Genomic DNA, 15,780 nt, shown 5'->3' with positions numbered 1-15,780 from the left:
CAGGTGTTAACACCACAGATAAGGAGATAGAAGTTCTCTACTTGCCCAATGTAACATTTGAAGATGCTGGGGAGTATACGTGCTTGGCGGGTAATTCTATTGGGATCTCCTATCACACTGCTTGGTTGACGGTGCTTCCAGGTATATACACCCATGTACTGTCTTCTGTTTCTCTTTTCCCGCTCTCATTCTTCTCCAAAAATGATTGGATTGTGTCATTTCAATTATCTCTCTGGAAGGCAAATCCTCCCTCTGGAGTCTAATTCACACAACTCAAATAGCAGATTATGGCTAGGAGCCAGCGCGGCCATCATCCAAGGCAATGCACTGCAAAAAGCAGGGAGAGCTTGTATTCTATAATATGATATGGCCTGGTGAGCTGCTGAATGCTCACAGCAGATGACAGGGTGGTTTGGTGTGCTCCAGCAACAGTTCAAGTACCTGTAGACTCCAAAACGTGGGGAAGGTTTGCCTTTCTTCTGTCGCTCTTGTTTGTCTCCTGCTTCTCGGGGAAAGTCTTTGAGTGCCACAAAAATAGCATTTTTTCCCCCTTATGCCTCAAGCTGTACTTTACCCCCTTCTGGCTCTGATAATTGGAATCTTTTAAAAACTCTTATTTCTCCCTGAAATAAAGGTTGAAAGTTAAAGCTCAACACTCGCTTCACGTTGGCTTGACTTTCTCAATTATCAGAGCCAAAGCTTTCAACTTCTGCACAGTGAATGTCTTATGCTTGTGTGCATCGTCATTTATCAACATCCTTTTTTTTTAATCCTCTATTTTTGTCCATTGCTGAATGTCCGGGCTGTAATTACACATGCCAAAGGATGAGAAACGTAAAACTCATCGACGAGTTAGTTCCAGGCTAAACGGGTGATTATTGATGCTCAAGTTCCTTTCAAAAAGTACAGTGGGCATTAAATGTGACTGAGAGTAGCTGGCTGTCGGCAGCCCTCAACAGACAGCCAGTATTAAACCATCATTAAGGCTGTAACAAGATAATAGTTTGGGTTTTGTCTGTAAACAATACCGCATAATGATCACAAGCAGGCTATTTCCTCTGGGAGTAATATGCAATATTTATTACACTCAATGAGCTCTATCTGCACGGCTGGCGCCTTTAAGGCTGTAACTCCTCTGTGTGTGAGTGTGTGTGTGTGTGTGTGTGTGTGTGCGCTGTGGTTTTTGGACCAGCAGATACAAAGTAGGCTGAAGAAAGGTTCCTACATGTACAGTAGCTTCACCTCCAGCTGGCTGAAAGGCAGTTTGGTTGGCTGTACTGTACAAAAGCCTTGTTTGTGGTCTGGAGGCTATGCATTATGGAACAGTCTGTTTCTATAGTGTACACACACACACTCAAATATAAACTAAGACCATTTCTGACAGGAAGTTCAGGCGATAGTTCGTTGATGGTGATTACATTTATACATGAGTCACCTCCAGAGCATCTGTCTCTGTGTTTGTCTGTCTGATACCCGTGTTTGTCTGTGCAAATGGAGAGCACGTATGTGAGCAATCCTAGAGAGTGTTCCTTTAACCTTCTTCGCCTGACCTCACCCTCGCTGCCATTTCTCTGTTTTCCTCAGCCCTTGAGAAAACTCCTGAGTCCATTTCCCCAGACTACGTGGAGATCGCAATATACTGCGCGGGCGTCTTCCTCATTGCCTGCATGGTGGGCATTGTGGTGGTGTGCCGCATGAGGAACACTGCAAAGAAGCCCGACTTTGGTGGCCAGCCAGCGGTTCACAAACTGACCAAGCAGATCCCCCTGCGCCGCCAGGTAACAGAAAGTAGATAAAGAGTTCTAAAGGCATCTTACACCTCTAGAGGAGAATAACACACATTGCATACATGCTGAAAACACAAAACATAATAACAGACAGTCTAGATGATATAGTTGTTTTAACTGGGGGTATCAAACTTATCTTACAGGCCAGTTTAATCTCCAGTGGGTTGGATATGCACAGCCAGTGCATAATAATCTATTAAATAAACTTTTAATTACTGGTTCTTTTACAAATCGAACTATAATAATGCACTTTTTTTCCCACATTCAGTCACTTTACTGCATTACAAAGAAACACTCATGCTGCAAGTCAAGCAAATGTGTCAGCATGGCTCATTGCGTTGATCACCTTTCTTTGGTGTGGTCCAGCAGGCCAGGGGTTATTTCTTTGTTAGTAAGAACGTCATAAAACTAATGAGGACTCCAACCTCTGGCTTGCATAAACTTAACCTTGCAACACACAATGCTTCTCCACTAAAATAAATAAATAAGCAGTAAAAAGTCTCCAAATTTGGGACCCTTTCTTTGCAGTTTTCACGCTTCTAGTCCAAGGGGCCAAATGGGATCGTTTTTGTCAGCTGTACCTTTGACAACCCCTGATATAGAGTAATGCTGAAAAAATAAAAGCTGCATAGCAAATAATGAGAGGTGAGGGGAAAAAACATTGTGGCACAATCTGAGCTACATAGTTTTCTCTCCTAATGAAGGTGTTGCCACAATTTAAACAAACAAACAAAAAAACATGCTATTTTTTTGTTTTTTTTATGATAACCATTTCTTTTAAAAGACCAAAGTAAGGCCATGTCGTATAAAGAGCAACAGAGCTCGCAAAGACTTGAGATAAAAAAATGCAGTAATCAGTTTTGTTTCTTTCTCACATGCCTCTCAGGGCTTTCATACATGGTTGATACACTTGTAAATAACACAAAGATTACAACTGATGTGGTATCTTAAAGAATCTACTTCCAGATCTCATTTAGGTGGCGTGCATTTTTGTACAAGTTAGCACTGCTGCCTGAAACTGCAGCCACAGTTTTTCTTTTTTTCACCCTGTGTATGAGCCACAGTTTTCCCTCAAAGGAAAACCAAAAGGTACAAAAAGTGTTGGATTACATTCTGCAGAGAGACTGATTCCTGTGTCAAGGTAAGGTTAGGCTGGAGGGCGGAGAGATGAGCCCTGGAGACGGTGGCGAAGCTGAGCATTTAACACATATTTATCAAAATTACTGTTGCTGCTCAATTAATCATCATTGAAATGTAATCTCCGGCTCTGGGAACGACTTTATCGTAATACCAAAGCCTTAAATGTGGAATTCCCAAATATACTACTTGTGCTGACGCGCCAGAGTTCCCAGCAATGTTGTTATTTTGTAAATAAAGTAGTCAGTCGTACATGCCTCAATTACTCCTCTAGTGATGCCTCGGAGCTCTAACTGATCTGTGAATCCAGACCGCGGTGATCAGCCAATCCCCTTTCATCCTGCAGGTCTCAGCAGACTCGAGTTCTTCCATGAACTCTAGCACGCCTCTGGTGCGCATCACGACACGGCGGAGCTCTGCACACGATGAGCCAATCCCAGAGTACGACCTTCCTGAGGATCCGCGGTGGGAGTTTTCTAGAGACAGGTGAGAAATATTCTTCCTTTTCCTGTCACAGACATTATCCTTCCTACTTACTGGTGTTTTTGTACCCTGAAGAAAGGAAAACCATAACTGATTATTTTTTCCCTCAGAAAAGAATTTGAGATTAGGCTCGTGTCACGCAAATAAGAACTCCCTGTTCTTATTTGCATGTCTCACCACTTTACAAAATGCCAAATAGACAATTATGTAAATCAAATTCAGCTCCTGCATAAACCAAAAAACACCTGAAAATGCTGATCTGCTACCCAGTCCTGCTTTCTTTTGAAAGGGGGTATTCAGAAAAACACTAAGGATTCAGAGCCTGTGTGCAGTAATTGTTTGATGGTATGCATAATACTTTTTTGGGGCCGTCTTTGAGCCTCTATCTGATTTGATCTCACCTGCTAAATGATCAGATTAATAATTTTTATAGGTGAAGAGTGCAGACTTTAATGACTAACTGTTAAAGCACAGTTGTGGTAACTGAGATAAAGGGCTGCTGGCTCATCTGTTGGTGCTTTAGTAAAATGACCTGAACTTGGCACGCTGCACACCGCCTCATCATTACAACGACTGCTACGTCACACTCTCGCTCACCCGTAGTGACACACACACATGCTTCTGTTGGGAAGGAGCGAAGCTGTGCTAATTAGTGGTTAGCATTCACAGCTTTCATCTGCATGTTTGGGCTAGGAGTGTTTGCTCGGTTTCATACCAGAGGAATTAGCACCGCTGAGGTTTCGGTTAGTCACAGTAACTACAGCCAGTGATAAGCTTTAGGGTGGATTTAAAAGGACAGCAAAGGTTAGAGCAGTTTAAAGCTGTCTTGAGGCCTTGCGTTTTGAAATGAAAAATGAAAATCCAAAGCTGTTAGTCTGAAAGGAGGCCTGTCTTTTGTTAAAATGAGTTGTTAAAAAAACAGAACTTGGATCATAAATAAAATTTTTTAGCACCAGTCATCAGTGGGGGAAAAACATTTCTGATATCATATTAGACTTTGTGAGTGTGTGCTGCTGAATGGCATTCTGCTGAGGTTTGCTTTTTTTAACACTTAGACCCCCTTTAGATGAAGCAACCATAGTTGTTTTGTCTGGGTTGAATAAATGCATGCCTCTGTTTGAGTCTTTATTCCTTGCTTGCCATCCTACCGCCCGAGGGATCACGTTGGGCTTGCAGAAGGCTTAGGAATGCTAACGTTTGCAGTTTGTGTGCAGGAAAAATAACATTGATTATGTGTGGCTGGAAAGACAGACTGGTTGTCATTGAGTGTGGACAGACAGAGGATTGTGTTACTACATAAGGGCCACAGGCTTTTTTCATGTCCCAGTTTGAATATTTACATAGCCTGTACACTGAGCCTTAAGGTAAGGGCCTCTACTGTCAATCAAATAACAGACAGGAGGCTACACTACCAGCTCAGTGGTCTGATTGGTGCTGCAGCTCTGATGCAAAGTTATGAAAGAGCCTGTGTAAGAATTTCTCCCCCTGATTGATAAATCAGTGTAATAGAGTTTGGACGTTAAATTTAACACCAGATTTTGAAACATGCACCTGTAAGGCAAACTAAAGGAAGAATTCCATCCTTCTGAGGCCAATGTTTTAAGGCTAAAGTAGGCTCTGTGTAATGACTTGAGAAGAGTGTATATTGAAACATGCCAAGAGAGGGTAAACAGTTTAGAAATTAGTGCTCTCCCTGACTTTATCAGACGATTATCGTAGCCACGTCTGCCTTCCTACCTACTGCCCTGGCAGAGGCTGCGCTGTGCCAATAAAACACTCACACAGACACAATCTGATTTAAACGTAGCAGTCTAGAGAAAAAAACCCCAAAACCGATAGGGTGAGGTTGACAAGCTGGTTCTGTGCCAGGTTTCATTAACGCTCTCTCCCACACTCTAACCTGTTTACTGCAGCACTGTGGGTGAGTCAGTGCACACAAATCAGCCTCATGCATTTGTCTCCCTTTCTGCAGCTAATCAGCTTCCTGTCTATTTTTCCTTCTTGCTTCTCCTTCTGTGGCTGCAGGTTGACCCTGGGCAAACCCCTTGGTGAGGGTTGTTTTGGCCAAGTCGTAATGGCAGAGGCCCTGGGCATCGATAAGGACAAACCCAAGGAGGCTGTAACTGTTGCAGTCAAGATGCTGAAAGGTAAGTGAGTCTCAGTAGCGTTGTGTGTCAGACCGCGGGGATAAGATGTACACTTACTTCATTGTGTCTTCTGAGCAAGGTGAGAACATTTTACAGGTGATTTATGTTCCAGTGAGGGTTCACTAAAGGTGCGTGGTGGAGCCTGGGGCTGTCGTTATTATTCGTTATTGGTGGTTGCTGAGTGACAGCTAGAGGGATGCAGGTTGGGAAGGTAAGGGTTAGGGTGCGGTTACATACCTGACCCCAGAGCAGCAGCTGGCTGGAGCTCAGTCAGCACCCACACAAAGAAGTAAGTCACACTAGCAGCACTGCTGAGATTAATGAAAACAGGAGGAGGGGGCACTGGGTTGGTTTGAGGTTGCGGGGTACGGTGAGATCAGACATGGCAGCAGGCTATTGGGCCGACCTCGACAGTATACGTCTGCTTTTTTAAAACGACTCCAGATACGGTAATGGTGCAGTGGAATGCAGGCAATGCCAGTCTGGCTATTGGGATATCTCCACTTGCTCAATCAGTTCCATGACAAAAGGAGCCTGTGCAGCAGATAATGAATCCAGATTGAACGTCTTTAATTCCTTCTCCTCCCTTGCCCTGGTGCTGAAAGGATGCCTCTGTAGTCATTGTGGGGAGCTTCCCTCGCTGCTGTAACTCGAGCCGACATTGTCTGTCATCCGCACTTAATCAGACGCACCTAAAAAACAGGGTGCTGTCTAAAGGGACAGCTCCTTAGTCCTGAGCCAAAGGGTTAAAGGGGCGTTTGGAATATGGGGTGTGTGTTTTTCAGACCTTCTCTTGGCAACCTTTAATATGTGACTTCTTCTGCTGTTAGATGACGCCACCGAGAAAGACCTGTCTGACCTGGTGTCAGAGATGGAGATGATGAAGATGATCGGCAAACATAAGAACATCATTAACCTTTTGGGGGCCTGTACACAAGATGGTGAGTGCATTGATTGTGAGAATCAGTGTGCATGCATATGCAGATGAGTTTGCTGATTTTCTGTACAATGCCATAAAGGTTTGCCACAGGACCCTTTAGTGTCCTTAAGCACACTTGAGTCCCCATGAAAACAATACTAAAAACCCACTGGCTTACTCTGCTTAGTTAGTCTCAGGGGACAATGTTAAAGTCTTTGAGGTTTCCAGTATAGCTGTCACTAAAAAAGATGATAAAAAGCTACATTGTCATCACATGATAGTCAGTGGTTTGCTCTACAGTGAGCGTAGTCTCTTTCTGTGCACACGGGCTGTTCAGCTGCATGCAAAGCAACAGGAATCGTCTATTCATATGCAGATTTGTGTTTGGAGCAATTACTGTGAAAAGGAAAAGAAGAAAAAGAATTGGCTATTCTGAGTTTTGGAAATGCACATAACTGTTGAAATGCAGCTCTGCACAGACTGGCTGCTTTAATGCCGTTTCTCACACAGCCCTTCTCAACTGTTTTTGAGCAGAAATTTCCATGAAGCAAGCGCTGGTTTTATGATCTGAATGTTCTGTTTTTCATTAAAATTCACTCTGAATTTTGTCACTTTGTTTCAAAGGGAATAATTCAAGTTCAAACACTTGTTTGGCTCCGTCTCTTGTGCAGGCCCCCTCTATGTCATAGTCGAGTACGCCTCCAAAGGTAACCTCAGGGAGTACCTCCGAGCCCGCCGGCCACCCGGCATGGAATACTCCTACGACATCGCCCGTGTCTCAGACGAACAGCTCACGTTCAAAGATCTGGTCTCCTGCACTTATCAGGTGGCGCGGGGCATGGAGTACCTAGCATCGCAGAAGGTAAGGAGAGGACACGCACAGACACAGACAATGCCCTGTTCTCATATCGATCGCACGCTTGCTGGTTGCCAAAACAGATCTCGGTGCCAGCACACAGAGGGTTTGATGTGCTGTATCCACAAAGGTTTTACGTAGAAGCTTGTATGTGCTTCACTGTGGGAATACTGTCTCCTAAAAACACAACTCTTACCCCGCCTCTCTGCCCAAATCCCTACATTGTCTCTCATTCCACTACAAAAGCCCCTCTGTGTAGAAGAATTGTTAAGTTTTCACAATAGGGGTGCAGCCATGTTGGCCGAAAGCAGCATTACGCTCCCTCTAACTGTTGGAATGTGACAGAGCACGCTGCCTCACACGCACGCACACGCTAAAGTGCATATGTACAACCATACATGTGTCAAGGTATGCGAGGAATCTTTACTGATCCAGGCTTGTTGAAGACTGTGTAGTCGATGTGGCGTCGTGTTATTCAGTCCAGCACTCCCTTTGTGCAGGAGATTTCTGGATGATTTCATGCACCACAGACACTTTAACACCATCCCAAATAAAGCATGCACCTGTTTCCAAGTTGATTTATTTACAGAATGAGGTAATTGTCTTATTCTCATCTTCTCCCTCCCCCCTCTTTTCTCAATCCACATCTCAGTGTATACACAGAGACCTGGCAGCGAGGAACGTCCTGGTCACAGAGAGCAACATCATGAAGATCGCCGACTTCGGCCTGGCCAGGGATGTCCACAACATCGACTACTATAAAAAGACGACCAATGTAAGTACTCTGCGTGTCAGCGGATGCTTTTTGGAGAGCTTCAGCGGGGGATGAGTTCACCCTCCTCTCCTTTTGCTCCAGTTCCTTCCCTTCCCTCATCTTTCTGTTTCACTCCGTTTCCTCCGCTGGTGTCTTGGCAAAAGCTGCAGGTTCCCAGGCGGCCTGTGAATCTAGTGCTTCTGGAGATTCTGCCTGTTTACCCCTCAGTCTCTTGTTCTTTTGGTTTCATCGACACTTATACAATTAGCCCAGAAAAGAGACCGAGCGAGAGGGGAGGGAGCAGCAGCTTAGCCGTAATTGACATCTCCATAGCGGCCCAGTGGTGTCTTTCTTTCCCACCGCAGAACGTTGTTGCCTGCGCATCCTCATTTCATATGCATGATTGCCTTTTCATCGCATGCACAATCACGCTGAGAACTAGCTGACAACAACAACAATATTCGATGATGCTGACGGTGACGAAGATTAGGGCAAGCAAATGCGACAATGATTGAAACGGGACCAATAAAGACAGAGGCATCATTGTAGTGCTGCATTTTTTTAATATTTCTGTTAATCTTCATTGGTCTGACAGGAATGGGACACTTTACATCAGCCTTTTATTGAATTGCTTCATAATTCTTTATGGAATGAATGAAAACTACAGCAAATTCAGATTTTGTGTATTTAACTTGCTGCCCACCACAGCATCTGTAACTAAAGAATACCTATTTAGTGTCTGAATGATAATATATACTCACCAAGGTCGCCTTGTCAGCTACGCTTAGCTTCCCGGCAAGTGTTTCAATGCTACAGTGATAGACTCTTCTTTATCCGTGACCCTGTTTATCAGCTCTATTGCCCTAACAATGTAAACGTTCCTCAGGGAAATCCATTCTCCCCTAGACAGTCGCTCCTCTAGTGCCTTATTCCCTTGACTACTTCCACATATCAGCTTTTCCAGGAGTAATGAGATCTCCTGGTCATGAGGGATTTGAATTTCTTGCTGATGAAGCAAGAAATTTAGAGCTCGGCAGTCTTTTAAGGGGTACATTTTATTTGACCTCTCACCTGAGTGTGTGTGTGTGTATGTGTGTCCGTCCTCAGGGTCGTCTCCCGGTGAAGTGGATGGCTCCAGAGGCACTCTTCGACCGGGTCTACACACACCAGAGTGATGTGTAAGTATATAACAAAGTGTTTCTGTGTCCCACCACTGTAAATAATCCAAAATCCATTTACTCACATCAGTGGTACATTAAGCTTTATCATAAAGTAAAAGATGCTGTCACAGCTATTTTCTATAGCCTGCAGTCAGAGTGATTGTTTTTCATGGGGTACAGGAACAGAGGGTAGGTGATGGTTTGGGGTTTTTTTGGGGGGTTTTTTTTGGTGCAGTGTTGGTGAGTGTTAGGTTGAGGGGGATGACTGGCTGTAGGGGGCCAGTAGTGGCCAGTCTGTGGCAAAAGTGAGGATTTCACGCTAGACTTGGAGCCAATGCCGTGTTACTAATCTGGCCGGCTTCAAAGGGCCTAGAAGGAACCCGGAGCACACCAGCACCTCCTCTTTTCCCCCTCTGATTCACCCCTGCTCCTCCGGCCCTGCTCGGAAGTTTCCCATCTTGTTTGGGCCCCCCATGCACCTCTAAACGCAACAATGCTGCAGCCTCCCTGTGCAGGCCTCATCCTCCCTGCATCCAGCCTCTTTTAACTCCCTGCCATCCCCTCTTCACTCTCCTCTCCTTATTCAGCAACACTTTGAACATGTGGATCATCATTTTGGAGCAGTTCCACGATCAAAATTACCCCCCCCCCCCCCTTTTCCCCTACTCTTCTTATTTTCATTCATCTGGTATGTGAATTGCTGACCCGTCTCTGTCTCTCTTTCTTTTTAAGATCAAGAGTACTCATTCTAAAAACAGAACAAAGGGAGCGCGTCCCTCTCTTTTTGCTGTTTGAGTCTTATGTGTTCTGACAGCATCGTTTGAAGCTTCTGCTCCAGACACTGGCGGCAGAAAGTGTATGTGGCAATTAGATAAATGCCTTGCATGCTGACCCCTGGGAAGGGAGGCTTTATGTGTGTGTGTGTGTGTGTGTGTGTGTGTGTGTGTGTGTGTGTTTCAGTCATACAGCAGTAGCACACTAAATATAGCACTTATCCGTCTAAGCCCTTTGATAGAGAATTTCTTTCCTGTCCGTGCCTCTGTGTATTGTTTGTGCACATAAGGATGTGTAAGTACACATGATGCCCTTCGTGTTCCACAGCAGCAATCAATAACCCTAGGAAGTACAAGGGGGAGGAGCTGAATGGGGGGTGGGGTGCAGTCATGAAGTGGCCACTGTAGTTCTGCTTATTAGCTCACCGCTAATTACGATTCATCACTCACTTTTAGTAATTGGCTTTTTCTCAGAGGTGCAGTTGGAGCGGCGCTTACGCTGGTCGCCAGAATGACAAGCGATCCATACGTGACATCAGATTAAATGAATACATGAATTCCAATTGAACTCGTGTGCTGTTGTTTTGACAAATGGGGACTTTACAGTCCAGCTGTCAGGGCCTCGAGTATTCATATTTGCATACGAATCGCATATTCATTTATTCTCTGGTTTTTGTGCTGCATTCTGTCATCAGAAATTTCAACAATAGAGAACAAAAAAATCCAACTGAATGTTTATTGACTGGTTGTTTTTTAAGTATAGATTCTGCATCTAGTTGGCTGGAGTACATACAGATCCACCTGGCCGCATTCCAGGTCAGGTAAATTGACCCCAAGCGTGTTGCTTTGTTTGGTACGTCATGGCTGACTGCAAGTAGACACAAACTTGTTCTCCCCAACAAGCGCTGAGCGATGGTTACAATCTCAGAAAGGAGAAATGAGTGTGTCAACAAGTGCAGTGATAGAGCAGAGAAGAAACCTGGCTGGCTGGTTGTGTAAACAGATGGAAGATCCTGATAAATGCCCAACCTGCCTCTCTGTGCATACTTGCCTAGTTAGACCACTAACACAGATTGTGGTTGCCTGAATGCATGTGCACACACTGCGTTTTGTCAAATGTGTCTGCACGTTACAATAGCTGCAGCCATTGGGTGAACATGAATCAAGCGTGTTGTCATTGCTCGAATGATTCATTTGAAACGCTCGGTACGCGATGATGACATCAGCAGCATGAAAGCCGATGATGTTAAACAACCGGATGCTGCAATGAGGAAGTAGTTAAAAATTAATAGTCACCAGCCACCTCTGGAGTTCTTTTGTCTTTTCTGGCTCTTTTGTCAATAGTGGGTGGTCCAGCGTTTGTTTTGGTGTGGTGCGATCAGACAATGCGAGTCTGTGCAACTGGCCAGCCGGGAACAAAAGCCATCATTGAGATCGGGGCCAGAGTAGCACTGGCAGTGCGTTTGAACCACGAGTCATTGGACAACAGAAAGAGGGCATTGACACCACGGCTGTCACACTGTTGTAATTTTCTAACCCATAGCCAAGTAAATGTTATGTATGTAAATGATTAGAAGCTTAAGGACATTTGTACTGGTTTGCAAATTCTAGAGCACTATTTACACAGATATATATTTCCTGCTCTAGTCATTCTTAAACACCCTGGTTAACATGTTAATGTGTATATATGTTCATTCTTGTGTTGCCAGCTGGTCATTTGGGGTGCTGATGTGGGAGATCTTCACCCTAGGGGGCTCACCCTACCCTGGCATCCCCGTTGAGGAGCTCTTCAAGTTGCTTAAAGAGGGCCATCGCATGGACAAGCCCGGAAACTGCACCAACGAGCTGTAAGTTTAGCTTTTTTTTTTTTTCTGCGAAAAGCACATATTCTCTAACTGAGCTGCTACCAAAATACACATCACGTCGTGCATCGAGACTGAATGCCAGCCCAGTCTCCCATCAGATCCATGACTACGCGGCTCTGTGTCCACTCAGTCGGGCTTCTGCACAGCTGTGCCTGTCTGCTATCAGTGTCCTCATTCACAATGAGACCTCTGCAGTCAGCAGACAATGGCACAGTTTCTGCGGCGGTGCCACAGCGAGAGGGCTGATGGGGGAATAGCAGAGGCGGATAAACAGAGAGTACACATTATAATATTAAAATAAATCCAAAACACTGAGAGACATGTTTCTAATCAACAGCAGGGCTTCACAATGTGGGGAAAAAAAAAATGTCAGAGTCTGCAGTTTTTGTTTTTTTTTCTTTGATAATGGAGAAATCTGAGTGAGCAGCTTACTGTATACTTCCCTAAACAATTTGCGGTCCTTGCCTTCATCCCCAGAGTTTTTCTTTTAATAAATTGACCATAATTATCTCTTTTTCAGGTACATGATGATGAAAGATTGCTGGCATGCCATCTCATCCCAGAGACCCACCTTCAAGCAGCTAGTAGAGGATCTGGATCGCATCCTAACCCTGAGCACCAATGAGGTGAGCGCAGGCTTGTCTTCTTGATTTCTGGGTGGTCAGAATTCACACTACATAAACCTTGCTGGCAAATGGGAGTTGAGCATTCCATAGCAATAAAATAATAATGATACAAAAGCTTCTCCATCCAAACCAAATTACGCTCTTGCCAATGCATGCATGTGTCAGAAAAATGTTGCATAAGGATTTTTGTGCATTAGCTGCGACATTATTGAAATAAGGCCTAAATAGTGACTGAAAAAAAGGGGCCAGATGATTTGATCCAGGCCTAACATAGTTGCTACGGCCAAGTAAAGTTGCCCAATCATCAAATCCATACTTTGCTCCTTATGACGGCCCACTATTTTTTCCATTCCCCTTCCTGTCTCGTGTGATATCCGAGTGCCGACCTGAAAAGAGGCCGTCGATGGAAAGCTGTCAGGACTCGTCTTCTCTGGAGCTCGAGCTTCAGGAATTTATGCCAGCAAAGCCCCACTTTGAGTTTGAACTTTTGAAATGTAATAAAGCGTCTTTTTCTTGCTTTTTTTCCCCCCCTCTCCATCCTTTCCCTTTTACCCCAAACCGCTGGCAGATGTGGAGATCTTTAGTAATATGAGCCTTTTCGTGTTGAGCTGGGAAAATGGAAGCCAGTGCTCATTTTCTACAAAACCCCAAGAACTCTTCCTCCTCACAACTTGTCCCAATAACAGCCATGAAAGACTGGGAGGAAAAAAAAGGGGGGGAAGAAGGCTGCCTCGGCCGACAGAAAAGACCAAAACAACTTCCCAATGCTGGCTAAAGTCAAAAATTAATAACAGCTTTCCATCTTATTTCGTTTTCATTTAGCTGTGCTCTGCCAGTTTCTTTATTTTTTTTCCCAACAATCTTCTAGTACTTATGTCTGGCGCTTCAGTGTCAGACATCAGATCTGTTTGGAGTGAAGTGAGATTGAGGTTTATGCCACATCCCTACCCAAGTTTCCTTCTCTAAATGTATCCTCTTGTCCCCAAATCCTATCCATCTCAAACCACTCTGTGGTGGACGAAAAATGCGTCCAGGTCGGCCCTGCTAGCTTCAAGCTCAGTCAGCAGTCCAACGTTCACTTTATTACCTATTATTCCTGCAAATATTTTCATACAGTATCCAGTTTAAGATTGCATTTTTTTCTGTTTCATTTCATAAGTCCTCCCAGGGTTTGGATAAATACCATAATAAAGGTGATACTCTTCTACTCCACTGCTCTCCCAATGCTCTGGAAAGTCCCTAATCCCGTCGACTGGATTTCAGCACGAAATTTGCGTTCTTGTGTTTGTTCTAGATCTTCTTCCTCTTACGTCTTCGAAACGTTCCTTCCCTTTGTTCTGCGTGTAAGCGATCTCACCCAACCCTCCCTTTCCTCTCTCTGTGTCTGCAGGAGTATCTGGACCTGTGCGCCCCAACAGAGCAGTATTCCCCCAGCTTCCCCGACACTCGGAGCTCCTGCTCCTCCGGCGACGACTCCGTGTTTTCCCACGACCCATTACCGGACGAGCCCTGCCTCCCCAAGTACCAGCACATCAACGGGAATGTCAAAACATGAGCCCTCATCCACCCTCGTCCACCTAGTTTGACCTACCCTAATCCTACCTGTCGGAGTCTTAAAACACGCTCCAAATTTCCTCCACCCGCCCTCCCCATCACCTCCTGTGGCTCCCGGTGGACTAATGGGCCCAGACAGGACTGGGTGGTGGCAGCGCTGCTGTCACACTCTCATACTGCCATACGCTCACACTTTATATATAAATATAGGACATGCTCACATGAGGTCTTAAAGGAGAGGATAGGGACCTTAAAGAAGCCTTTTTGTACTGACTGAATGAAGTGATGTTCCCAAGGGACTCTTCTCCTCTTCCTCTCTTGATATAAACAGAGATTTTTCATTTTGGTTCTCATGTTTATACCCAGAGTGTTTTTTTTTCTCCTTTTTTGCAATCAACAATGTTTGGTGGTCCAATTCCAGTGGCTGGCATCCCAAGACTGTTGTGTACTCCTGGAAGAATGTATGGGTTCATGTGAACTTGTGGAAAAAACAAGGGACCAGAAGAGGACGGCAAATAGGAAATGGACTAAGAGACAGAGCTGCGACTAACAAAACAGAAGAATAGGTGGAGAGCAAATATTAAAAAAAAGCAAAACTTCTGTTTATTTTGTAATATTAATGCATTTCTTTTTCAGTTTTATTGATAAACCTTCCCAACTATCCTGGAGGAAAAAATACACAGTATAATGTATAGTGCTGGGTATATTTGTAAATATATTCAAATATGTATAAAAATATATTATATATTTACAATGAATTATTTTTTGTATGGACTTGGATATAACCCCCACCCTCACCCCGACCGCCCCCTATATGAGTTGAAAGCAGGTGTGCTAACAGGTTATGTGTTCTATGTTTCTCGCCACACACACGCACACACGAATACACACTTTAATACACACAAACACCTGTCTCACACTCACCCAGTAACACAGTCGAGTATTGGCTTTCAGGGACCGAGGTAGCATGTTAATTTATTGACTTTTTTTTTTTTTTTTTTTAATGAATCAAAAAATATAAAAAATAATATGGAAGAAATTATGACATTAATGATGCTGATAATACATAAATAATCCATTAAAAATGTATGGTAATTTAAAATGATCTTTCAACAGTAACAGGAAAACTATTTTTAGTGGGTTTGAAAGATCCAGGTTTTGTAAGTTTTATATATGAATGTGAATATTAAGTTAAATTTTTCGAAAAACTGTACATTTTATAGTCAGCTAATCCCTTTCTTATGTAGATCTTAATGGCATTTTTATCCAGTCGTTCTTAGCAATGCTTTAGGAAATAAGAAGACTGGATATTTATATATGATTAAAATACATAAGAATTTGGAAACGCATACCAGCAGTCTGCTCCCTCAGTTTGACTAGATATAGGTTTTAAATTTCCGTGACAGAATTGAAAGCTGAAAAACAAAGTGTTAAATCATAAAAGTGGTTTATTTTATTTTATTTTTGTTGTCGTTTTTTTTTTTTTTTTTTTTTTTTTTTACTGGACCAACTTTAAGATGTTGTTTTGCAAGTGTTTATGCCACATTTGCGAAATAAATGATGGAAAAAAAGATATCACGACCCAATGTTTGGCTTTTTGAAATGTTTTCAGTGTGAAGTTGATTAGTTTTGCAGCAAGTGGCACTTTGTTTGGTTTTCCTAACACTGCACATTGTGTTGTACAGCTGCACTCTCCTCTGACCTAAATATCTTTTCGCT

General features: G+C 43.7%; 1 protein-coding gene across 1 annotated transcript in view; it reads left to right on the top strand.

Annotated features, from left to right (window-relative positions):
• fgfr2 (fibroblast growth factor receptor 2) overlaps positions 1-15,562 on the top strand; it is a 39,661-nt gene extending 24,099 nt beyond the window's left edge. Inside the window, exons 9-18 of the mRNA XM_080868392.1 lie at positions 1,585-1,778; positions 3,271-3,410; positions 5,433-5,554; positions 6,385-6,495; positions 7,145-7,335; positions 7,982-8,104; positions 9,191-9,261; positions 11,726-11,863; positions 12,402-12,507; positions 13,898-15,562. Of these exons, the coding sequence (XP_080724518.1) occupies positions 1,585-1,778; positions 3,271-3,410; positions 5,433-5,554; positions 6,385-6,495; positions 7,145-7,335; positions 7,982-8,104; positions 9,191-9,261; positions 11,726-11,863; positions 12,402-12,507; positions 13,898-14,062 (1,361 nt within the window). The 3' untranslated portion in view covers positions 14,063-15,562. The remainder of the gene's footprint in view (positions 1-1,584; positions 1,779-3,270; positions 3,411-5,432; positions 5,555-6,384; positions 6,496-7,144; positions 7,336-7,981; positions 8,105-9,190; positions 9,262-11,725; positions 11,864-12,401; positions 12,508-13,897) is intronic.
• Positions 15,563-15,780: the final 218 nt, after the last annotated feature.

This window comes from Rhamphochromis sp. 'chilingali' (assembly GCF_963969265.1).
Source record: "Rhamphochromis sp. 'chilingali' genome assembly, chromosome: 20".
Lineage (NCBI taxonomy): Eukaryota > Metazoa > Chordata > Actinopteri > Cichliformes > Cichlidae > Rhamphochromis > Rhamphochromis sp. 'chilingali'.
Note: the sequence above shows the minus strand (reverse complement) of the source record. Positions and strands in the feature narration are given on the sequence as shown.